Here is a 26,389-nt window from a genome sequence, read left to right as displayed (position 1 = left end):
GGCATAGCTGGGAATGGTTGTAGACTTGTATGATTGGGACAGGGGATTAATATGGAAGAGTGAAGAAACTGCAGCTGGAAAATATATGGGGATGAAATGAGGAACAATATTAAATGAAAAGTAGGATATTGGACTTTCTCCTATAGACCAAGGGGAAGCATTGGATTCAATTCAGGAATATTGAGCATCTGATATGTATAAAGCAGTATGTGGTGATCTGGTTGGGAGGTAGACATGGGAGATACACATGTAGGTAGGGAAGGGTTAAAATTTCCACACAGTATAACAAGAGTTGGCAATAATTAACATTTATCCCTGCCTTCAACAGGCCAGGCCCTGTGCTAAGTGCTTTAAGTGGATTATCCAATTTGATTCTCACAGCTCTGTTGACGTGTACCCTACTGGGGTAAAGGGAAGTTAAATTACTTGTCCTCAGTTGTACTGCTAAGAGAGGTGGAGCCATTATTCAAACTCAGGCAGTGTAACTCCAGTACCCAAGCTTTGGAACACTCTGTTGCTTGGCCTAAAATATCCTGACTCCTTCCTGCAGCCAGAGATGGCCACGATGCCTCACTTCTCATCAATACCTGGGTGCCCATGCCTCTGGAGACACCCTGGAGTTTGACAAGGGGTATGTGAAGGGACAAATAGTGCATGTTTTGACAAACTATCACAATTTTTTTCAAGATTCGAAAATACATATATGAAATTATATATGAGTATACTATGGTTGTAAACATCACATCAATTTTTTGATGAACATAGGACTTCCTTGGTAGTCCAGTGGTTAAGACTGCACTTCCAGTGAAGGAGGGTGTGTGTTCAATCTCTGGTCAGCAAACTAAGATCCCGCATGCCAAGGGCATGGCCCCAAAATAAAAGTAAAATAATTTTAAAAATTTTAATGAATATATTGTCTAAAATGTGTACAGAAAAGTGAACAATCATAAGCATACAGCTCAATATACTTTCACAAAGTAAACACATCCATGTGATCAGCATGTGGATTGAAAAATAGAAGTTACAGCACTCCAGACCCTCACTGGCCTTTCTCTGACACTGTCCCCAAAGGTCACAGCCATCCAGACTGACTTCCAACACCAGTGATTCAATTTGTCCTGTTTCAGATTTTTTAAAAAATAGAATCATCTAGTATATTCTCTTTACATCTAACTTCTTTTCCTAACATTACGTTTGTGAGGTACATCTGTATTGCTCCATGTGGCAATGGTTTGTTTATCTAACCAACACTGATTTTGAAGGTAAAAGATAACTCCACAATAAAATTATTTGTTCTTAGGGAATATACTCCAATTGTTTGAGAATGGGATTTGGTTTCCTATTCCCTTTGGTCACTTTGAGGACAAAGTTTAATCAACACAGGAACAAGCCCTGAATTTGGAGTCAGAAGAAATGGATTCTACTCTTTCTCTGCTACTCATCACTGTGTGACCTTGGGCAAGTCTCTTACAGTCTCTTAACTTCATTTCCTACATTAATAAAATAAGGAAGTAAGGACTTAGCTGGTGGTTCAGTGGATAAGAATCTGCCTGCCAATGCAGGGGACATGCATTTGATCCCTGGTTTGGGAAGATTCCACATGCTGTGGAGCAGTTAAAGCCTATGTGTCACAACTACTGGAGCCCTCACACCCTAGAGCCTGCACACTGCAACTGTGGGGCCCTTGTGATGCAACTACTAAAATCCATGTGTCTAGAGCCCATGACATGTGTCCCGGCTCCAAGACAGGAGAAGCCACCGCAATGAGAAGCCTGTGCACTGCAACGAGGAGTGGCCCCCGTTCACCACAACTAGAGAAAGCAATGAAGATCCAGCACAACCAAAATTTAAATAAATGAATTAATTAAATCAAGTAAGGAAGTAAAACTGAAAAATCTCTTTGGTCTACTGCAGCATGAGTTGTCTTTGTTTCCATTCTAAGCTGCTTGGGCTCAAGGAATGTTTATAGAGAAGTGAAATTTTTCCAAAATAATTTTTTTTATTATACAAGAAAAATGTATTTGTTGTAACCATTCAAACAATACTGAGCTGCATGAAGGAAAATTTAATCATAATTGTTCAATCTTATCTTCCTACATATACAAAAATAATGTTAGTTTGGTGTTATGCTTCTACCTATCTTCTGTTGATTCAACTATGAACTACATGAACTATGTTCACTTACTGAGTTTTATTATTGTTGTATCTGAAACAGAGTCATACTAGTACATTTTTACTCTGTAATTGTCTTTTCATGGCAATTCTTCAAAGATTGGAATGTATGTTTCTATTTATTTAGTGTCTGCACAATGAGTCAGAGTATGTGTGCTCTGTAATCAATCAATCATCCTCTACCGGTTTATATTTATGTGATTTCCATTTGTTTTGCTATCAAAACACACTGCAATAAACATTCCTGTATATATATTATTGAACTCTAATGGTTGTATTACGTATGATAGACAGAAGCTGTCACATTATTTTCCCAAAAGTTGCTTAATTTGCATCTCAGTACTTGAGTTTTGAACAGATTTGAAGTAAAGAGAGACATGAGATCTTAATTTTCATAATGATCCAAATATTCATAGAAAATAGAAAGCTGAAAAATAAAATACTGAGTGTATTTGTAGAGGCTCTTGTTTGAAATCACCACAGTCTGAAATCAGAAATGTGGGGAGAAAAAATATTTACCAAAGTAATACAAAACAGAAACATGATTTTTAGCCCTCCCAATGCAATATCAAGAATTAAAAGGCAAAAAAAAAAAGATTCCTTTCTAAAGTCTTAGAAATAAGTTATTCATGTTATTCTATAGACAGGCAGCTGAGCTGACTGATGATGTAAATTCTGTTTCATTACCAACTGGAAAAAACTTACTTTAACTTGTGTAACCCTAAGGAGGCCTCTTCCTTGACCTGCTTTCTCAGACCAAGGAGATAACCTTAGCAGCACCCTTCTCAGGCTTCCGCCTCCTACAGTCTAGGATAACAGACAGACTTGGGTGAGATGGACAGACATTGACAGTTAGGCTCTTCAAAGTGGTCTTTGAAGAGGAAGACTTATTTGTCCTGTCAATGTTTCACTTTGAGGTTGATGTGGAAGGGACAATTTTTCTTTATCCCGTAAGATCTGAAACATCAAAAACTACTCTACTCCCTCAAGAGACAACAAGATAGAAACTATTGTCAGGGGCCAAAAGGAAGAAGAAGGGGCATGGGTTTGGGGCAAGGGGGGATTGGTGCAAAATGTCTAGGAAACCCAGAGGAGTGGTGGGGTGGGGATGGACACAAGAGGAGCAACCCCAGATACATAGCCTGACTCAAGGGGATAAGCGAAGGACTTTTTGCACCACCTCTGTCCTCTGTGTGCAGGCTTGAGTGTCTATGAATATTTTATTTCTGGTGATGAACTGCCCCTTTCTGTCCTTCCAAGTTTTAAGGGCATAGCTAAGAGGTTGCATCTCCGATGTGCATGGCACGCTTCTATGATAACGTGCCCTTTGCACAAGAAGAGAGTGCTACTTATTCATCCTCATGGGGCACGCTGTTTTCTATTCACAGAGATAGTTTCACACTAATCCTGCCACTCCGTTTCCTTGGACTCCATGGTGACCAGCTGCTCCCACGTGCAGGCAGCTGGTGGAGGCTGTGGAATAGCCTACTGGCCAGCACTGGGAAAGAGCCTGTGACCTCCACCTCATGAACTGAAAGCTCAGTCATCAACTGAGTGTGGGTTTGAGTCTCTCAGAGCCAAGGGCTCCAGCACTTAGTAGTTATAAAAAGTCATCCAGGTTACCTGTCTTCGCTCTTTGGCACCACCAGCCAAAAAACCAACCAACCAAACAAACAAAAATGATGCTTTTCTTTCAGATGTAATTCTTAGGTGTTTCAACCTTGGCTAGGAGGAGAAACAGTTGGCCACTCTCTGGACATTAAGCAGTGGCCAACAGAAAAGCCTCTTTCACATCAGTGTGTGCAAAGAGGTTTGCGGGAAGCCTTTATTATTGTTCAGTTACTAAGTCATGTCCGACTCTTTGCAACCCCATGGACTGCAGCACACCAGGCTCCTCCATCCTCCACTATCTCCCAGAGTTTTCTCAAATTCATTTTCACTGAGTTGAATGAATGTGATGTATCCAACCATCTCATCCTCTGTCGCCCCCTTCTCCTCCTGCCCTCAATCTTTCCCAGCATCAGGATCTTTTCCAATCAATCGACCCTTCACATCAGGTGGCCAAAATATTTGAGCTTCAGCTTCAGCTTCAGCATCTGTCCTTCCAATGAATATTCAGGGTTTTTCATTTAGGATTGACTGGTTTGATCTCCTTGCAGTCCAGGGGACTCTCAAGAGTCTTCTCCAGCACCACAACTTAAAAGCAATGGGAAGCCTTACTCCAAATTTAAAGTAATCAGAAACTGTCTCTCCCCTATTGCACCTCAGAGAATCCTGAAAATGCCTGTGTTTGAAAAATCCTTTGTCTAGTTTGAGTCAGAGTTTAAACCCGTCTCTTCATTTCTGGTCTTGTAGTCTACATTGGATAACTGTTTTGCTTTTGAATGAGGTATTTGTCTATCAAACTATGCCACTGTCAGAGGCCTGAAATATAACCATCCCCTTTCACTGGTTGTTGGATATCTTGGCCATCATTCTTCTTTAATCATGTTAAAGTTTTCTTCACTGTGATACATCGCATAAGACTTTCAGGGAATGCTAAGAAACTTTCTCTTCAGAGATAAATATAATGACATGAGTCATTTCCTTTGTTGCTCTTTGAATTCCCATATAAAGTTATCTACTGAGTATACCTTGCCTAGTCTGGCAAGTATGCTTGCTTAGCATGGGTTAATGCTGGTGATATTAGTCACTGTTAATTGCTCAAGAGCTGAGATCAGGTAGGCAATCACTGAGTTCATCTGTAAAAAAAAAACATGACTGTAGTCATGTTAAGAATAAATGGCTCTATGGCTAATGAATGACAAAAAATTATCTCATCAAAATTGAAATTATTTCACAGTACATATACTAATCTAGAGCTCTGGAAATGCCAAAGCAGAAGTTTGGTGCTTTTGTCTTACTTTACTCTATGATTGGTCCTTGTTTTTTCATTTATGAGTTTCTTTTTAAAAAAAATATTTTAAGAGAGTCTTCCTACTCCAAATTTTCTGCTTTTTTGATTTCTAAATAGAACTTGTGGTTTGAATTAAACTCCATTTTTGGAAATTGACCTCACTTGAAAAAGGTCAATTTTTTTTTCTACAAATTTTTTCCTATGCTGGCATTGACTTAGAATAGAGAAAAGGAGCCACACAGGTATTTTGGAGGTAAGTGCCTATCTTACGTTATCCTTCTCTCTTTGTGGGGAGTTTGGGCTAGGGTTGTACTCTCTGGAAGAAGAAAACTCTGGAAGTAAGCTTCTAGAACTCAGGATATTAAATAATTATGCTTAACCTACATCCAGGGCATCTGACCTTCCAATTCCGTGCTTTGCCAACTGCAAGACAAAACTGCTAAAATCTGTTGAGTTGTCATGACAGACAGGGCCATATGGAAAGTGCTGGAAAGATTTTTTCTTAGCATATAATTGCCTTGATGGGCAGCAACTCTGTTTTCTAATCAGCTGAGGAGTGTGTATGGCCCACAGTGTTTGAGGCAGTATTCAGGGTTTCTCATCCAAGGCTTCGAAGCAAAATTAAAATGGGGCTTTGGAAGTATTCTGCTTGCCTGGAGGAGACAAATATATTTTATTTCATTTTATATATAGGCTCATGTTCCTTAATCCCCGAATACATAATGTGAACGCAGGCTGATGACATAAACAAAACAAAACCAAGAAATGGTTACATGGCTTATTTGTAGTCATTCAGATGAAATAGCCTAGGACGTACTGCTCCAGTCTAATTGGGCATCTGGGTGTAGCAGAGAGTATTTGAGCATGGAAGTCACCAAGGCAGTGTAGCCACGTGAAGGGGCAAGCTCTAGAACCAGACAGCCTGGGTTTGAATTCTGCTCTATAATTTCTTAACATCTCTGAGCTTCAGCTTTTCCATCTGTAAATTCACTACAATTATTGTACCTAACTTAACACGCTGTGATGAGAATTAAATAAATAAATACAGACACATCTAAAAGTGCCTCAGATAATGCCTCACACATAGTAAACACTGTGTAACTCTTAGTTGTAACTATTGCAATTCACAATTTTTTTTATTATCGTTAAGAATCTAGGATTTTGTGCCTTTACACCTGGTTCTCCATAATCAAAAATTTGATCACAAATTTAGCAAGGCCCCTCTTTCTCTCTCACTCTTTGGTTCTTTCATTCTCTCCCTCTCTGTTTCCATTTCCTTCTCTCTTTTACTCTCTGCCTCTAGCGCTCTGGCTCTCCATCCACATTGTGATACTTGATATGATACTTGATATTTCCAGCCTTCCCTATGTCATGTTTTCAATGGCAGTGATGTGGGCAGGAGAGACTTGTCCTGGGAGAATGGCAGGGCTGCACTGTCCACATCCCAAGGATGAGAAGGTGGATGCCTCAGTTGCTAGGGGCTCCCACTCCATACCTCCCCGCACAGTCAGCCAGAGGAAGGAACATTTTTCAGTGTGGGGGTGGCCTTCATGTTGGAAGGGGATGGCTGATGGTGTTATTTTTGTTTCCCACAAATGTGAATGTTTAAAATAGTGCTTTATTCAATCGGCATAAGTGACACATAGACTATGTATAGAGGTGGAACTGGGCCTGGCAGGTGATGGGAGCCAGATCTCACCAAACCAAGAGTTGTGGTTCTCCACTGATAGACCCAAGGGATCTGCTCTGAGGACAGCCGGCACAGAACCCCCATCTGGGGTTGCCTGGCAAATGCACTTGCCCAACTCCTGAATTGTTTGAAATGAAAGGATCTCAGAGCCAGTGACCTAGGATTCTGGCTTCAGTGCCATGGGGCATGCCAGTGGGTCACATTTCCTCTCTGAACCTCCCTCCAAGCCGCACTGTACTCAGGAAGGGTAAGTGTATTTGTTGTTCTTCCGTGCCTTCTGACTCGGTGCCCTGCAGGTCTGGAATCCAGCCAGTGTAACTGAACCAGGAGGCTGCAGCTCAGGCTATATATAATTGGAGGTTTATTGTCTTGCCATGGTTTTGGAAGTTTAGGGAAATTTTTGAGATTGTAGGGATTTGAAGTAGTGTCAGTTTGGAACCACGTGGTGCTTTTTAGTGACTCTAATTAAAAGTTTATTTCAAGTGTTAAGTTTCAAATCTCTGAAAATTGCCCTTTTACACTTTAGTCAACAGTGAGGGCTGGAGGAGTTCTTCCTATTTTTAAACAAACAGATTATGTTTCATAAAGTGGAACTTTGGGGAAGGAGGGATAGAGTGTTTTATTCCTAAGAAAGGTAGTATTACCAGAACTCAAGTGATTTAAGATGAAAGAGAAAGAAAAGGCATAGATTTTCAGGCAAACATAAAGCTGCCATATGTCCAAAGGAGATTTTGAAGTCTTTCTGGGCTGTCCTTAATTGATTTGAAATGCACTGCTGAATTCAGATTTATTTAAGAACAAGGGGGGGCACATTTAATCGGACTTGGGGATGAAAGACATCAGTGAGTAAAGAATAATTTCACACTTGCTAGACATCCCCATAATAGATTACATAGGACATTTGGTTGATTTCAATTAGAACCCACACGTCTTCTCTACCCCCCGCATTCTCTCTTCATCTCAGAGCCCCTTCTCTCTACACTCAAGTGTGGTTTCAGTATGACTAGGGAACAGACACTAAAAATATTTCTGGAATGACGTGACCCACTCTTACCCCATCCAGGAAAGGGACAAGGCTCCACAAGAAACAGCACATGCTTTCCTTTCATTTCTGGAAGTCCCGGAGTCAACCTACAGATGCTGCTTCTTCCGTGGTCGATGGCATTCAGACTCCTAGCTGCCGACAGCGTCAGGCCAACAACTGGACAGAACAGCTTGGCTGCTGGAAGCTGGCCACGGTCTCGGCCAGAGCAGCAGCCCCCTGGCCACAGACCACCTCTGCCACCCCACCCAGGAGCCTTCCTACCTCCCTCAGGTTGGCCTGGGCCCCGCCACAGGGGCTGAAGAACTGGGAGGTGGTGGCAGCAGTGGCAAGGGTGCCTGCAGCCTTGGGGCCAGTCCAGGCACGTGGGACCCTGCTTCGGGCTACTCTGCAGCCCCTCCAGGGCCAGGGAAGGACCCAGGACAGCCCTGTCGCTCACCACTGTCTCCTCCTGTCGCTGACACCTAGGCGAGGGCTCAGAATGGAAGGCACCCCTCCTGAACTGAATCTGCAGGCCAGATCCAAGGAGGTGGGGGACGGGGTGAGCAGAGCTCAAGATAGCCAGGAGCTAAAGCAGCAGCTGCAGCCGCTTCCCAAGCCATCAGCCTCCTCCCTGCGAGAAGCAAAATATGTGGAGATGTGCGCTTCAGCTGGAGTCCCGAGGGACAGTCCCCGGACCATGAGACTCACTCGGGAGCAGCACCAGGGGGATCAGAGGGGCCCGAAGAGTCCCCAGGAGAAAGCCCAAGATGAAGTCAGCAGTCAAGAGCGGGAAGCTCCATGCCCCCTGAAGAATTCTGTCCCCTTGGAACTCTCCAGATCCCAGCTCTCCGGTACCGATGAGGGCAGCAACCCCTTCTCTTCCTCCTCTTCCTCCTCCCTGGTGGACGGAGCAGAAGAAGGTGGCCTGTCCAAGATGGATGGCACCACCGCATCCACAGGGGCTCTGGCCACCTCCTCCTCATCCTTAGGCTTCGAGAGTGACAGTGGTGAGAACGCGGTGAGCTGCCAGCCCAAAGGAGAAGAAGGGGGAAAAGCAGGAGGACGAGGAGGGGCAGGAAAAGGGAGATGTGGGGAAGGAGAAGCCACAGAGTGCAGAGACATTATTGCCAAGTTTCAGGGCAGCCGGGACCCCCCCAGAAATCAGGAGGCCCATTACATCACCACCCACGAGATCCAGCTGAGCGAGGTGGAGCAGGACATGGACTTCGACGTGGGCCTGGCCTCCCGCTGGGATTTCGAGGACAACAACGTGATCTACTCATTTGTGGACTATGCTTCCTTCGGTGGCAGCGACGAGACCCCAGAGGATGTCACCACACTGACTGAAGAGGACGACGACAACAGCTGCTACCTCAGCACCACTCCCAGCACCAACGCCTCCCGGACACCCAGCCCCACCAGCAGCGACCCCGCCCGTCACAGCGCGGGCAACGGCGGCGGCGGCGGCGTCACCAGCAGCACGGAAGTGGGCAGCGGCCCCTCGGACGGTGACCCCACTCCCCCACCCACGGGGCCTGGCACGGCCGCCCCGCGGGAGCCCTTGCCCGAGGCCCCGGAGGCGGCTTCAGGGGCAGCAGCAGCCACCGCCGCCAGCAGCTGTGGGAACGCAGCAAGCCAGATCCTCCTATCAATCAAACCGACTTCCCGGGCTATAAATGAGCCTAGCAACGTGTGTGCAAAGCAAAACATTATTTATGCTGCCAAGCATGAAGGCGACATGAGCCTCCGCATCTCTACAGCTGCTGAACACAATTCCAGTTCGCTGAAGCAAGACCCGGCTGCAGCCGTGGCTCAGGACCATGCAAAGAAATTCATCGCCGTCCCTGCTCGCCTGCAGACCCGGTGCGGGGCTATCCGGGCGAAGGAGCTGGTGGACTACTCCAGTGGAGCCTCCAGTGCCGTGAGCGAGCTGGACGATGCGGACAAAGAGGTGCGTAACCTGACCTCCCGGGCCTTCCGGAGCCTCGCTTACCCCTACTTTGAGGCTCTGAACATCAGCTCCCGGGAGTCCTCCGCGCTCTCCGAAGTTGGCTTTGGGCGCTGGTCGACCTTCCTGGACTTAAAATGTGGAGGTGTTGGAGCCAGGGTGGAACAGAGCCTCCTGAGAAGCAGCGCGGCCTCAGTGGCTGCAGGGCTGAGGAAGGGCGGTGGGGCCAGGACCACGGCAGACCAGCTCTACATCCAATCCAAGAAGTCCCAGACCAAGGCCTTGGAGTTCGTGGTCAGCAAAGTCGAGGGCGAGATCAAACACGTGGAGACACCTCTGTGTTTCCAGAAGCAGGTCCAGTCGGGTCCGCGCGTGGTCACTCTTCTCGAGCCTCTGAATTTACGCAGTGAGAGCAAAGCCAGCTCTGCCGCGGGGCCCTGCAAGGCCACCAAAGGCCCCAGCAAGGGCCCCGGGTCAGTGTACACGGATGATGGCTCAGAGACCCCCGAGAGCGGCAAGCCTGCCTCCCGCGCTGATGGCCCCCAGAAGTCCAAGTTTGCTTCCAGCCTGCTCAAAAATGTCATCTCCAAGAAGATGCAGCGGGAACACGAGTTCAAAATGGAGAGGGGAGAACTCAGCGACACATCCCACCATCACCTCTCCAGCACCTCCAAGGAGACGGAGGGCCCTCCCCCCGGGGCTGAGAAGCAGCGCGAGAGGGGCCTGCAGAGGCAGAGTTCTCGGCACTCGGAGGCCGGCTCCGAGTACACGGTGGTCAGCATGTCTGATGCCGGTGGGGAGGGGGTCGTAGCTGGGTCTAAATCCCCCATCTTCAAAGCCAGCGCCCCTCGGGAGAGCCTCGCAGGCTCCGGCCGTCATTTTGCCGATGGACTCCCGGAAGTGTGTGAAATTAAAAAGACTGCCTCAGAGACTGTCAAGGGCATCTTCCTCCGCAGTCAGAACAGTGCATTCCGGTCGTGGAAGGAGAAAGAGGCTGAGAAGAGAGAAGAAAGAGCCCCTGTTGGGAAGCTGAAACTCCCCAAGGGGGGTGACTGGAGGGCCGACTTGGGAGAGATCTCTGCCAGCAAGTCCACCATCATGTCTCGCCTCTTTGTCCCCAACATCCAGCAGACACCCAAGGATAAGCAGCCGGGGAAGCAGGCCACCAAGTATCCTGCTGCTCAGGCCACCTCCACGGCGGTGATCCGACCCAAGGCTCCTGAAATCAAGATCCGCCTGGGGAGCGTGCAACAGCCGAGCTCTGACTTCAACATTGCCAAGTTGCTCACGCCCAAACTGGCCAGCAGCAGTGCCTCGAACCTCTTCAAGACCATTGAGGACAACAGCAGGGCCCAGCAGAAGCTCTTCCGGGGGGACAACCTGGAAAAAGTGCCCCAGTTCCAGGTGAGAGACGTCAGGGACAAGTCCAAGGCCCAAGGCCCCCTCCATCAGGTGAGAGATGTCCGGAAACTAATCAAGGGGTCAGGGGACAGCAGTGACAAGGGCAGCGTTACGCCAGAGCAGGGGCTGACTGGGCCCAAACCCAGGCAGCTGGCTCCTGCCGCTGGGGGATCCGGATCCTTGTCCCCCATGGTGATCACGTGCCAGGCCGTGGTGAACCCCAGGGAGGACAGCACCGACCGAGAGCCCAGGGAGAACATGGGCAAGGGAGGTGGCAGGGTCTTGAACTCTTCCTCACCAGAAGGGACAGTCTTGGTGCACAGGGCATCTGGTAGGCTGCCAGTAGCTACCATCGCCCCCAATAAGCCTGAACAGGGCTCCTACCTGCCTGTGCTCAAGATCGTCTCCAAAGCTCAGAAGACCCCAGAGAAGGTCAAGGAGGAGGAGGTCAAGGAGGAAGGGAAAGGCCCCAAGACATCCCGGAATGCCCTGGAGAAGCTGACGGCCGCCGTGAGGTCCATGGAAGAGCTGTACAGCTTCAACAGGAACGAGTGGAAGCGGAAAAGCGACCCCCTGCCTCTGCTGACCGACAGTCACGTCCTGTCGCTCATAGCCAGCGAGGAGAGGGAAGGGGCTGGGGGCGCTGACCCTGACAAGTTGGCCAGACGGCTGGGTGAGGCGGAGGAGCAGCGGGGCGTTGGGAACAAAGGCGGGGTGGTCCTGCGAGGGGGCCCAGAGCGTCTACAGCGGAGAAACTCCAACCCCAGCACCGAGAGCGTGTCTGCCCGTGCGGCCGCCTTTGAGAACCTGGCCAGGGAGCGGCCCCGGTCCCTCTATATTCCCCCAGTGCACAAGGATGTGGACAGAACCCAGCCCCTGCCCCCTCTCCCCAGCCAACGGAACGTCTTCACAGTGAGTGCCAGCAGCACCCAGAAAACTGGGGGAGTTGCTGGCAAGTTCCCGCAAGGCCCTTCTCCAGAGAGTCCCTCGGCGGCCGCCAAGGGAGTCAAATCGCAGGGACTCCGGTCCCTCAAGATCTCTCCGGCCACCCGGGCACCTCTGGAAGAGGTGACCAACAGGAAAATCGGCAGCAATTTGGAAAAGAGCAATAGTGACTGTGAGAATTACCTGACCATCCCTCTTAAAGGAAGCTCTGCCACTGGAGAGCTTCCAGGCAGGCCTGGGGCAGGGAGGGAGGGACCCCCAGCTTCTTCAGCTGCTGCCACTCTCTGCAGCTTGCCCCCCCTGAGTGCCCGCAGTCAGGTCCCCACTAGTCCCAAGGGCTCTCAGGTCAGTGGAACCAGCCGGCCAGCTTGGCGCACCAAACCTGACCACCCCCGGGAGACAGTAGCTGCCCCCGCGGGGCCCCAGAGCCCTGAGCATCCCCCCACTGCCATCTACCACCAGCAGCCACTGCCCTTCACCCTACAGAGCGCCCAGCCCCAGCTCCTCTGCTTCTCCCCGCCAGGCATGCCGGCCCCAGCACCTGCCGGCCCAGCTCCCCTCCCCACAGACCCCTTCCAGCAGCCCCCACATCAGCAGACCCAGCGCAAGATGCTCCTGGATGTGACCACTGGCCAGTACTATCTGGTGGACACACCAGTACAGCCCATGACCCGGAGACTGTTTGACCCCGAGACGGGGCAGTATGTGGACGTGCCTATAACCTCCCAGCAGCAGGCAGTGGCTCCCATGTCCCTCCCTGTGCCTCCCCTGGCCCTGAGTCCTGGGGCCTATGGACCCACTTACATGATCTACCCCGGGTTTCTGCCCACGGTGCTGCCCGCCAACGCCCTGCAGCCCACGCCAATTGCTCGCACTCCAGGGGGCGGTGAGCTCTCCCCTCTGACAGCAGAGCCCCCCAGCAAAGAGGCAGCTGCAGCATTCACCGAGGCCCCCTACTTCATGGCCTCTGGTCAGTCTCCAGCCTCCTCTTCGTCCTCTGCCCTGGCAGCCACCTCCCATCTCGTGGGGGCCAAGGGCTTTGCCCAGCTGCATGGCAAGCCTGTCATCAGCATCACCTCACAGCCCCTGGGGCCGCGGATCATCGCACCTCCCTCCTTTGACGGCACCACCATGAGCTTTGTGGTGGAACACAGATGATGAGTGGTCACCAGAAAGCCGAAGGGAGCAGCTGCTGGTGAGTGACCATCACTTTGATAATCATGTTTAAGAGATTAAGAGCAGTCCTAATGCTTTGTGTTTGAAGTGGCAGGTTTATAGCAGAGAAGGTATTTTCGGAAGAATAGAACCCCATTCAAGTTATTAAGGAGCTAATTTTCCTGCCAAGCTTTCTTCTCTCCCAACTCCTCAGCCCCACAGCTCGCCTTTTCCCTTTAACCTTTTCAAATTGCCTGAGTGTTTTTCCCACAGTGAGTAGGAGGGATCTATCAGGCTTAGCCTTGGGTGAAGATTGGCAGGGGGAAGAAATGAAAACCTGGTCTGGATTTTGTGGAGTGAGCTTTATTCCTTGCAGCCCCAGTGACAGAGGCACAGGACATCTTTGGAAGCACCATTACTCTGGTTGCTCCTCAGAGTAAGGAGAGTCAAAGATTGACATTTTCTTGTTAAGAGATTTTCTAAAATCTGCAGAATGGCTTCTGTCTGTCCACCACATCTTTCTCTTGAAGTTTCTTATACAAAGAGACTATTTTTAAGCTCTTGTTTTTGCTTTTAGACAATCAGAATACTTTGTTTAGGCAAGTCCAAAGTCTTTACAAAGTCTTTAAGGTATTTTACACACACACACACACGGCTTGACCCCTATGGGATGGGAGATTCCCAAGCTGCAGTGGCTACTGGGATGAAGCTGCTGTGTTTGATCCAGTGCCTACAAGGCACCCTTTCCTATCTGCATTCTCTCCCATCAGAAAAGAATCAATCCCCCCTTGTTCCCCTCTCTAAATGAAGTAGATGTGGATTCTGACACCGGAGTCCATCCAGATTCATCGGTGGGAATCCTTACTGTAACTACAGTCCATGGAACTTGATAGGAAGGGGAGCCTGGTTTTTCTGAACCAGGACACTTTAGGTCAAGCACATAAGGCAGGGGCAACCTTCAGAAAGCCTTCCCTGGTGGCTCAGTGGTGAAAGGGAGATGCAGGTTCAATTCCTGGGTTGGAAAGATCCCCTGGAGAAGGAACTGGCAATCCACTGCAGTATTCTTGCCTGGAGAATTCCGCAGACAGAGGAGCCTGGTGAGCTACAGTCCATGGAGTTGTAAGAGTTGGACATGATTGAGCAACTCAACACACACACATACACACACACACACATACACACACACACCCTTCAGCAGGAAACTGCCAGCACTGGGGGGACAGATTTGTCCTCTCCTTCTCCTGCTGTGTTCACATGAGGAAGGGTTGATAGCATAAATGCTTCTAAGGGGTTTCATACCTTGGTAAGAGCATACTGAACTGAGAAAGGAGAGGGAGAGGAGAGGAACCCTTTCTATGCTTACATGAAAAAAATAAACCATTCCCATCTTCTCTGTACTGAAAAGAGAGGAACATTGTTTCTTTCTTCAATGAAAAAACCTGAAATTAGGAAGTAGGATCAGCGTGCCAGCATCTTCTCACCAGTTGTGTGTTCTGGGGCATGCAAATTCTCTAGGACCCATGACAACTGTGTGTCAGTGATTTCTACTGCTCAACATTTGTGTGAATGTCAGATCATGTAACAGTTGTTGCAAAATATAAAAGCTTTCCAAATTAAGGGATTTTACTATGTGTTATATTTACTAGGCTGCAAACAACCAATAGACCACTGTTCAATAATCCTTGGATCTTCCTCTAAAAATTCAGGTAAAAGCACAACCCTCATTTCACTTCTAATCTAGAAACAGATGATTCAAATTCTTCCTTTCCAAGAATTTGCAATGGGCCGTATGTAATGAACACAAATAAAGAAGGGAGGGAAAGATTAAAGATAAATAATGCAACTGTTGTTCAATGTAGAAAATAAAGAAATATGCACGTGGAAGAGGCCTCAATTTAGAGATAGCTTTGCAGAAGGAAAGGAGTAGCGTCTAGACAAAAATGTTTTCATTTTCTGGACAGGTGGGATGTTTACCTAAGGCTGTTTGGGAGCAGCTAATCCTGGGAGGCCTTTGTGTGAGTTATGGAGGTGCAGGGCAAGGGGAAAGGAGGACAGGGCCCCGAGGAGGGAGGAAGCGGCACAGGCTAGCTTTGTGTCCTGTAGCAGCTGCCTCTGGCCCTTCTCCCATCTGCTGAGTCTAGAGAGATTAGGCTGGAGTGATTTCCATCAGACACAAATACAAACCCGAGTTTTTTGTACTAGAGATTTGAACAGTGATTTCTTTGAAAGCTTTTCCCTTCTTTAACATTTATTTTACTCCACAACTCTAAAGACAGACAGGCAAGAGCTGGCTTCAAGATTTAAGGCTAGTCAAGGAAATAACTGGGGCTTCCCTGGTGGCTCAGAAGATAAAGAATCTGCCTGCAATGCAGAGACCCAGGTTCAATTCCTGGGTCGGGAAGATCCCCTAGAGAAGGAAATGGCAACTGACTCCAGGATTCTTGCCTGGAGAACTCCATCGACAGAGGAGCCTGGCGGGCTACAGTCCATGGTGTTTCACAGAGTCAGACACAACTGAGCAATTAATACACATACACACACAAATACATACACACACAGAAGAGTTAATGATTAGCTTTCTGTGTACAGGTGACAATCTAATTACCCAAATTCAGATAATAACTAAAATCCTTCAAGACTCAGCATCCTGAAAGTTTTATGCCACTTGCCAAAGAAAAGTCAGGTTAAAAAAAAAAGGAAATGTATAGTTCTTTTCCTTGTGTGAAAAAGTTTAAACATGGTTCAGATATAGCAAAAATTACATGGTATACCCCCGTTCATCTGCTGGTGTTTGTACGGACAGTCAGTGTGAGAAGTCCTGGAAGCTAGTTTCAGTTTAAGATTTCCTTTGAAAACCAGACTTATTCCAGATTTTTTTCTTGAGGTAGAGTAGGGTTTTATGTGTTCCTCTCAACTAAGAAGTCACATAAATGACTTGATCCAAACACAGCATTTCATAAGAAGAAAACTGGGGCTTTAGAAAGAAGTGGTTTTGCTGAGGTCCCCAGAGAGGGAGAGAACCAGGACCCATGGGGCTGGCTCCTGGCTCCTGGACCACACAGTGTGCTGTTTGTTTTTTGGTAGGAGTCATGAAACCAAAAAAGGATGGCAGAGGAGCCTGATGAGCCCGGGACTGGCAGGCGGGACACCTCGGACCTGCTCTGATTCTCTTGACTTTTGTAAAATGAATGTCTAATAAAATGCACTAATTCCTTCATTCATTCCACAAGCATGAATTACACGTTTATACTCCATCAGCCACGGTGAACTCTGTTGTGAGGCTATGAACCCACATGTGACCATCCTATTAATACAAGCCAGGAGCCTGCACTCCAGCTGGAAGACACAAGCTGTACACACAGAACTGCAAAAACAGTGTACAAATCCTGTCTTAACCTTTAAGATTCCTTCCAGCTCAAATAATAAGTATTTCATCATCTATTTTTAGCTGCACGTTGTAACCAGGAGGCTTACTTTCTCCCCCATATAGATTTGAGTATACCTAGCTGCTGCTCCTCTCAGATCATTCTGTTATGAATTTTCCTCTAGTTTCGCTTTTATAGGTGTGTACTTACTGTTTCTCTTCTTCCTGTGAACAGAATTGCAGTGCTCCTCAATCTTTGCCAGGTCACAACCCATCTCAGAGGCTAAGTAGTAATATTATGTATTTTATTTGTATTTAGTAATGACAACACACAGTGTGATAAATGGACCAAATTGTTCCCAGCTGGTGGCCAGAGAGTTACAACAGAAACCCACTGGGAACACACCAGTGTGCTGGGCATACGAGTTCAAAACTTCCCAGCTCTCTCCTTTTTTGTTAGGCCTTTTCTGTTTTAGGCCTTTGTTGTTTGTTGAGGTTTGTTTTGGAAGTCCCTTCTCCACAGTATCTTTGATGCCTTTTCTGATGAGATTATTTTTGTTTTAGTTTTCTGTCATTTGAGGCATGTAGCTATATTTTTCCTTCCCTAACATATTCAGTCTCATGCTTTCTCCTGCTCACCCACTTACATGCTGTATTTTTGCTTTAAAATCGTATCTGAGACTTGATACTAAATACCATTTACAAGGGCATAAAGATAAATATGTAATAATAACAACAGAAAACTTTCATTGGCACCATGCCTGCCACCCAGTGGGGTCGGCAATTATTTTGTTTCCTTTGAATGTCTTTTCTTTTTTTAATACTTGACCCATTTGCTTCTTCATTTCTGAGTGTGCCTTACACTGTTCTTGTGTCATCGTTCTTCCTTTTTCTCCTCACTTCTTCAGAGTTATTTCTACCTCCTGAGTAGAGCCCCAAACACCAGCAACTGAAGAGGAAAGAGAAAGGGAGCGGATTCAGGGGAAACTATTTTCATAGGGTTCTCTAAAGGGGCCCCATGGGGTCCTTAGATCATCAAACCCTGTCCCCTTATGTAAAAATTGTGGGAGAAAATTGAGGCTAACCCTTCTTAAGTCAGAGTGTCCATCTAGGGCAGAATTGGGACTCAAAACTGAATTATCCCAGACCAGAGTCTATTTCCATTTGCTTCTTTCTTAATGCTGCTCAGTCCCCTTCTCTTTTTCTCCCACTCTGCCTTCTGCTTCTCCATCCTGGGGTCAGGCCCACACCTTACTTTCCCTCTTTTCTTCTCTTTCCATTTGTTTGAGAATTTGCTTTCTATTTTTTGATAATTTCTTTTTTGTTCCTTATTGTAGTTTCTTCTTTCCCATTCCCTTGAAGTTGATTTAGTTGCTCCTTCCCTTCTCCTCCCTTTGCTGTTTGGAGTCTGTTGTCATCACCGACTAGACGGCTTCAAGGGTGGGCCTGAAGTGGTGGCTCCCTCACGTGTGTTCTGGACAGCCTCGCGCATGAAGTCAGATGGCGGGCTGCAGGCAGCACGCTCGACATTTCATTTTTCAGCTCATCCCATGATCACATTCCTGAATCAATTCATTTATATCTGCTTTTTCCTACCTTGATTGTGGCTTCCTCTCCTGATGATTATACATGGCTGCTGTTGTATTATCTTCCTCTTGTCTTTTTTTGTGCCATTTCTTTTCTCCCTTTCTCTTTCCTTGGATTGTAGCTCTCCTCATTCTTATTATTTTGTGCTTTTCTCTACAGGTTTTTTTTTTGTCATTATATTTTCCTCAAACCTCTATAAAATTAATAAGAAAGGAAAATTAATAGCTAATGTGTATTCATTTATTATATTCCAAGATTTAACATCATGCTGCTTGATTCTTTAAGCCTGTGGGTACTTTCTTATCCACATTTGACAAATGAAAAAATAATTTGTCCCAGATCAAGAGACGAGCTGAAATCCAGGCCCTTTGAGCTCAGTGGCCATGGGTTGCCCACTTTCTCCCTCTCTGCCCTGCACATCTCAGTTCCTTGTGAATTGTCCCTCTTTCTTAACTGGGAAAAGGGGAGAGAATAAGGTAAGAAACTGATCCTGAATCTGGCAATGTCTAGCATATATTAAGCTCCCATGTGTGTTTCTGTTTTGATTAAAAATTAGCTCTCGTTAGTCATTAGAACACTGTACATCCTAAAGGAAAACAGTTTCAGCACTTCTAGGGGCTGTGGCTGCCAGCATTTGTGTGGGTGGGGTGGAGTGGGGGTAATCTGTGTGTGTATGGGGAGGGATAGGTAACTCGGGGGTGGTGGGCAGGTGTGGGATGTCATCTGAAAGCAGGGTCTGCTAAATGCCGATGGGTACATGCATTTCAGTCCAAAGGAAGTTGGGTGGCTTTGACTAAAACCCAGGTATGTGTGCCTTGAAGTCAGGCAGCCCTGGCTCAAAATCTTTCTCCAGACAAATGACTTGCCCTCTCTGGACCTCAATTTCCTGAAGGGTAAAGTAGGGATACCTTGCGGGAGCATTGTGAAGATTGAATCATAAAATCACTGCAAAGGACATGGCACACAGTCCATGCCCTGTCATAAGAGTTCAATCTTGCTTGGAGACTAGAAGCTCATCAATGCCTCAGAAGCCCCTCATCTCTCTGGGGCCTCCACCAAGGCAGAAAGTCAGCCCTTCTTCCTGCGTACTCTCAGGGCAGCACCAGGGGGCCCATACACAGGATTTCTTGATATTTATCCAAACTGGAGGTCATGCTCACAACTCTGCAGTCCCCTTTGTGCTGCCTGACCCCCTGGGGCAGGTGTTGACTGTGGTCAGTGTCCTCTAGTATCCCCCACGCTTTTCAGCATGTTATACAGCTCTGGGCATAGGGTGCCAGCTGCATGTGGTGATTTTCCCCTCTCTCTGGGCACAGGCCTGTGTGCAGAAAGGGAGAATCTGACCCAACATCCCTGCTGAACTCGGTCATGTGTTGCGTTCTAAAATCATGGGAAGTCATCCAGGCCAGACTGCCTGGTGACAGTACAGTCACCCCCTCCCTTCCCTGACTTCGTCATGACCCTTTGCCAGGTTCAACTGGCAATAGTTATTTCAGCCTTAATAGGAACTGGAGCAACCTTACTACTTTCAAGATTTTAAACACAGTTCCTCTAAAGTTAATATATATTAGCAGAAGCAATATCCCACAAATGAGCAAAAAGACGTTATCTAGACTACAAGTCCCTGAAAATGATCCCAGCAATTGGTAGAAACAGATTTCTCCTCCATTCCTCAGCTTGCTCTCCCCATCCTGGGGTGTTTCCATTCTCTCTCTCTCTCTCTCTCACTGTTTCTCTCTGTCTCTCTCCCCTCTCTGCTCTGCAAGGACTCTGCAAGGAGTCCTTGCAAACTTTGCTTCATGATGGGACTCAGACTGAGTTGTCCTTAGATCCACACTGACATTTTTCCTCTTGGTCTCCTATTATCTTTTCCTCCCCTTGTAATTATGTTTTCTTTTCCTGTTCTGTGTGTCCTAAGGTAGAAAAACTTTAGCAAATGAGAAGTTTCCAGACTCACAACAGTCCCTTTTCTCTTGAAAGTCATTTCTTGATATAAAGTACATAAGAGTAAAATCAACAAACTTGAAATATATACATATGAGCTCTAAACCTATAATTAATCTTATAGACTTCTTTTTCCTTAAGCATATATTTAACACAGGTCAGTTTCTAGATGGCAGGATTAAAATATCCTTTGCCACACTACTCTGATTGCATATAAATTGATTAGATAGCTGTTATTTGATACTTCTTGAAGGTTGTTTTTCACATGATAGAGTCGTCTAATCCTTAAAAAAATATTACCTGTAGGCCACTCTATTTCTGTCTTCATAATATTATGTTCAAATTTCAACTCCCAAAGGTTAATTTTAAAAAGTTCTTTAGGCAAAGTTCTATTAGATATACAATATATAGAGAGATTGACAGAAAGAAATGGCTAATTTTCAGTAAGATTTTGAACACGTTGATGCTTGTCTTAGAATTGATTGAAATAAGTTATAGACTCTAACCAGTATATCTCATTTCAAACAAAATGCACAGTATGAAATTCCACATAATTTAAGTGGTGACCATTCACTTTAGAGTATAGAGTTTATTCATTTAACTAAATTAATAACTCATGATAAATTTCAAATGTTTCAACTTAGTTTAAATATCATTTTTGTATGTTTTAAGAACATATCTGTTATACTATTTTCTGTTACGGATGATTTCAGTAAGACTAAATATTTAACCCTAAAATAATTTTTGAATGGGTTGACTGTATTTAATTCAAGTTTCAAAAAGATGTCCCATTTGGGGCAATTTCTTGAAGTCAGTAGGATGTCTAGTAGGTTCAGAAACACATTCTCCAATTTTAAAATGTGAACTTCAGCGTTATTCACACTGAAATTAAATAGTTAAATTAATAGTTAAATAAAATGTATCTTGGCATTTTTCTTGCTTCTTTAAGAGTGAGATTTACTTTTAGAACTAACAGTCTTTTCTTTGACTATGTTTGTTTATAGGAGCAAGAAAGAAAGATGGACAAACCTTAAATCTGAAGGCTTCATTGTAACAACACTAAGAATCACCTGAAAAACTTCCTCTAGATATGTTATTCTTAGTTTTTGCTTCTTATAAACAAGTGTGTAAGTTTCTATATTTTTCTGAATAACCCTGTTAAGACACTTTGTGTTATTGCTGATTGAATGGTTGTGTTTTTTCCTATGTAAAATTATTTCCTTTTGTACTTTAATATAAGCTTTCCCTTCATCTTTCCTTCCTGCATTTGTGACTAGGCAAACAATCTCTTATGTGTTCTTGTAGTTCAGTCAAAACATACAACAGAATAAGATTGGTTTGGTTGTAAACCAAACTAGCAAATCAGTCATTTGGATCACAAATCTCCCTACAGATTCTTGGAATATATCAGGACTGGCTGGCAGAGTTGTAGCATTTGTCTGGGTTTAAATATGATGGGTCTGTGTTTTGAATCATAGACCAGCCAAGCCTAGTCATTCTCTTGGTTATGTTTTACATGTCCTTTTATTGGGTTTAGCATGATTTCAAATGTGATTGTGAAAAACAGTAGTTTTAACTTTTGTGCCTTGTTTTAACTTTCCCATTGGTACAATGCCATGACAATATTTGTTGCCTTAAAATAGAATGGTTTGAAAGACTGGAGAGCCAGTGGCTGCATTTAAGATTAAGGTCTTAGTTTCAGAAAGGTATAAAATATCTATTTCTCTCTAGAATCCAAGCTTTGCTATGAGTGTGGAGGATTATATTCTTCTTTAATGATTCCCTCCATAGTTGCATACTCCTCTCTCTCACGGATTGTTTGGAGTCTGAAGTGTGACCTGTTTGGGGTAGTGGAGTAGAAAGCGAACCCTGATTTGGTGGCTCTGATTCTCTCTAGCCCTCACCATACCAAGAGCAGTGATCTAGGTTTATATCACTTGCTCCTTATGGTTTTAAGAGATGTCGAGAATGCAAATCATAGAATCTTTCATTGACATTCAATACTGCCTCAGTTGTAGCCCACTTCTAAAGGTTATTTTAGTGAGTGTTCATGGTAAGTTTTGAAAAGCTGATTGAACAAATAAATATTTAGCTCATCATAATTTACAAGTGAGTCAATATATTATATATTCAACAAATGTTACATTGAAATATTTCTTACTTTTAAAAAGAATAACTTGAAAGTTCTCCTGGGCTTTTTAAAAAGGAACCTCCTCTTATTTACTTATTTTTTCAAAGATAAAGCGTTCTGGTAATTTTTTAAGCCTTATTTTTATTTTAATGATCATTAATATTGATTTTTGCTTAAAATTGCATCTTAAAACCACAGAATTTTATACTGTTCATGACTGAAGATGTGTGTTATGCTGCCATCTCAGTAGTACTCTTTAAAAAAAAACTCAATTTAATATTCAGGGCCTTCCTTAAAGGGATCTTACTCTGAAAAGTTCTTTTGGGTAAAAGGAAGGGTTTGAGACAGGAATAGTCAGCTCTGGTCACAATTCAATCAATCATTGGGCTAATGAGCTATGAAATGATGAGACTGCCTCTATGAGATACGAAGCATGAAATATGAAATAGTCTCTGTATTTGGAAAAGATGCCCTTGTGCCATAATTTGGGGAAGTGTTATTCCTTGGTTATAGACGTCATCTTACTCAACTCCATCAACAGATTCACCCCAGAACTTAATTTTTTATTACTAGGAAGTGTCTCTCATAGCATCAGCCCTTCCTTATATTCAGTAGAGATGTGCTGGGTCTGGGTCACTTAATACTGAAACAAGAATGTAGAATCAGTTAAAGATCTCAAACATAATACTCAAATAACTTATAATGCTTTCAGAACACTGAAATCTCAAGTATTGAACACATCCTGTGAAACTCAGATAGAATTTCATAGATAGAACAAGAATTGACAAGACTGTTTCAAAACTACATGTGACTTTTAGGAAAACCCAGTGCTGGTGTTAAGTAGTCAACTACTTCCATGTCTCCAAAAAGAGAGACATCTCCTTTCCTAGAGAATGTGGTGGAGTCTTACCTACCAAGGGTCTGGGGATCCCATAAGCTACTTATCACTATTTAGCATTATTTTTCCCTAACAGATCTGAGCCTCAAATTTTCACATTGAGGTAAACTAGGAAAGAAAGAACTTTTCATTTGTTGGCACTATCGGAGAGGCTATGTCCTCTGAGAAGCTGCTTTGGTTGCAGTAAATGTCCAAGTGGTTAAAAAAGTGATTTTAAAGTGGTGTTCTATGAACACCATATCATCTGTGATAATTTCATGGTTCTCTATTTCATCAAGCCATAAAAAGCAAAGCTTCCAGGCCATTTACCACCTCAAATGATAGAGGGGAACATTTTTAAAAACATGAGGTAAATCTAAATCCTCACTTTTCATTGTTTTATTTCTTGAGGTTGCGTTGATATTTGAATGAAGTAGTTGTGTCCTTCCTTATTCAACCAAAGCTAAGTAGAAAAAGCCAAGGGTATATGAAACCTTCTGGCCCATAAAACCATCACCCTAACAATGTCCTTTCAGCTACCAAGCTACCTTTTTATTGTTTAAATACACAAAACCATTAATAAAGCATGTAACATTTCCTATAGGGTGCCTGGAGCTTGAACCTAATTAGAATTGCAGAGTCTGGCTTTTGCCATCTCTTCTTGGGGTTACATGTGAAATGTAGTTTTCCAGATAACTACAGGGCATTTTGTGTAGAAATCTTGACCCATTTCCCCTTTTTCCCTGTTGGTCAAAAGGTCAGGTTGAAATATGCTCCTTTTGAATTGTTTTTGGAAAACTGAACAAATTTGTAACCAGTACAACAATTTAATTCACCAGAATATATTTTCTTGAAAAACACTCTCTGAAATTGGCCTCAGGATGAAATGAAGCCCAAATATGCAGTTAATGACTTAACACATTGGCTCTCTGTATGTCTGTCTGCATCTACGTTATGTCTGTATGTGTATGGCTCTCTGGATATCATTGAACAAATAAGCTAAAACAAATTACATTTTGACATCTTTATGATGAATCTAAATGTTAACATGCACTTCAAAACCATCCTTATGTCACTCAGAAATATGTAGCTATATAAATCTTTTTAATTTCAGATTTGATTTCATCATTCTTGCCTCTTAAAGAGATTTAATGCATTTAAATTATTTTCATATTTCATAGAAATGAAAGTCTGTGTTTGCTACAAATTCAATGCTCATGCTACCTGAAATAATACTTTGGACTGCAGGACAGTGTTGATTCTTAAGTAGACTGACTATAATCTCATGATAAGTATATATTATACGTGCATGAGAAGACACATTCAGTAATAGTCTCTGTGTTTTAAAACCATCACGGTACACATTTTCCTATGTGGTGCTTGAGGAGTTTCATTCTACAGTTTACAAGGTGTAGGTTTGCACCCCAAATTCTCAGGGTATGCTATTTTACCCAAATACTTGAAAGAAAAAGGTGCCCTGTATTTTATCAGTACTGTTGAGGGGAAAAATTATGTGTAGGTTTGTTTTAGAAAACTACTTATAAAAATCAAATTCACAGAATATGTTAGGCTTTTACATAATTCTTAAAGAGGTATATGTAGAGATATGATATATATTTTCAAGAGACTGTTTCTATATTCTTAACTAATTTCTGGGTCCTAAGTAGACCTCACAGGTGCATAAAATCATTAATAAAGCATGTAGCATTTGCTAAGTTGTACCTTGAGTTTGAATCTAATAAGAATTGCAGCCTCTGGTCCTCTGGGGGAAAAATAAAAACACATGTCCATCTGTGGCATGTGTGATTACAAGGCCCAGGGGAGGATTCTGAAAACTGGAGTATTGATATACCCCATGTCTCAGAAGAGAACTGAATGTTCACAGCATTTGTAAGCTGTTACCATTCTTGTTTCATGTTGCAACTTAGAGCATATTATTAGTTATATTCGTGTTTGATTCATAATGGTGCAAAATAAAACACACACACAACACATCAAATTTGATTTCTTTTTTTAAGTTTCATACTTGCTTTTTACAAGCTAATGTTAATGGCAAAAAGTCCTTACCAGGGCTTCCTGAAATTACCTATCATCCCTGTATCCTTTTTCTAGCAAGTGGTCCTTTCTTTTTCTCCCCCTTTGAAGATGTTGGTTTCTATATTTACACTGAACTCATCTTATTGTACAGTAAAGACAGTGGTGGTTGAAAAGAATGTGAAGACTGAGGAAGTTAGGTCCCAAACAAAGGAGAGTAAATTGAGTGGTAAACGGAGAAAGACATTGGATAACGCTGAACTATACCCCTGACTATGAAAAAAGCCAGTGGGAAATGGAAAGAAGGTGACTATTTAAACTGCTCTCATGATAGAAATCTTGGTGGAAGAGTTCCTACTTGAGATCTGATGTGATTCAATTATGGAATGCAGTGAGCATGCCCAGTGGGACTGTGAATCCAGCCCAACACCTCTGAGAATTACTTTGTCAGTGTATTGCATACGGAGAAAACTACTTAGACAAGGACTCTGTGAGACTAGCCTACTTACCTTTAATTGACAGCATTTATAAGTGATTGTGCAATCTTGTGTAATGGTCTTTTGATTCTTTTGAAAAAAAAAATGTTTTCTTGTTTTTTTTTTTTTCCCAGTAAAAGTAAATGCAAAGAAAATGTGCATTGTTTTGTCTTTCTTTTAACTCAAGAAACAAGCTTTGGACATTTTCCTTTTTTTCTGTTTTCTAACAAATCTTTCCTTTAACTTAAAACACTCTATTATAATGTTTCACATCCAGGTTGTATTAGTTTTCTCTTGTGGTAACCACAAACTTAGTGGCTTAAGCCACTGGAAATAGTGGCTTCAGGTAACATGAATTTTTTATTTTATGGTTCTTGACGTCAGAGTCTGATATGGTCTTTCCTTGGACCTAGAGTATTTCACTTAATCAGGGTATCTAAGGCATCTACCTGCTTGCATTATTAAGTAGCATTGTGAGGGGCACCTACCAAGGTATGAGATGCTCCGCTGACACCAAAGAGCAGCCCAGACAACGAATGTCCCCAAGGGTTCACACTGAGGCCCAGCAAAGTATATGTGGTCATCCTCTTCAAAACCAAAATAAATGAGGCACACATTTAGAGACAGGGCAGGAAGGATCAGCTCTAACACTGAAGTTACTATAAACCTTAATAACTGCATTGTGTTATTCCACTAAGCTTCATTGCAGTATACCCATCCTGTCCTGAGTATTCCAGACTCGAGA

General features: G+C 44.2%; 1 protein-coding gene and 2 long non-coding RNA genes across 3 annotated transcripts in view; 1 reads left to right on the top strand and 2 right to left on the bottom strand.

Annotated features, from left to right (window-relative positions):
* The window catches only part of LOC145547431 (uncharacterized), a 28,617-nt gene extending 11,744 nt beyond the window's left edge, over positions 1–16,873 (bottom strand). Inside the window, exon 1 of the long non-coding RNA XR_014083832.1 lies at positions 16,807–16,873. This is a non-coding gene — a long non-coding RNA (uncharacterized LOC145547431). The remainder of the gene's footprint in view (positions 1–16,806) is intronic.
* LOC145547419 (uncharacterized) lies at positions 1,980–9,688 on the bottom strand. The gene is made up of 6 exons (XR_014083822.1): positions 9,635–9,688; positions 8,960–9,125; positions 8,491–8,680; positions 8,065–8,275; positions 7,813–7,959; positions 1,980–4,913 (listed from the first exon to the last, which is right to left on the bottom strand). It is a non-coding gene; the product is annotated as an uncharacterized LOC145547419 (long non-coding RNA).
* On the top strand, positions 4,946–25,799 carry C1H4orf54 (chromosome 1 C4orf54 homolog). Its single transcript, XM_081596452.1, has 2 exons — positions 4,946–13,271; positions 21,131–25,799. Exon 1 carries the CDS (start codon positions 7,853–7,855, stop codon positions 13,232–13,234), a length of 5,382 nt encoding a protein of 1,793 aa, XP_081452578.1. The 5' UTR covers positions 4,946–7,852; the 3' UTR covers positions 13,235–13,271; positions 21,131–25,799.
* The last annotated feature ends 590 nt before the right edge of the window (positions 25,800–26,389 follow it).

Source organism: Giraffa tippelskirchi, chromosome 1 (genome assembly GCF_054371585.1).
Source record: "Giraffa tippelskirchi isolate mGirTip1 chromosome 1, T2T-mGirTip1v1.2.pri, whole genome shotgun sequence".
In the NCBI taxonomy this organism is placed as follows: Eukaryota; Metazoa; Chordata; class Mammalia; order Artiodactyla; family Giraffidae; genus Giraffa; species Giraffa tippelskirchi.
This window is presented reverse-complemented; position numbering and strand designations above follow the sequence as displayed.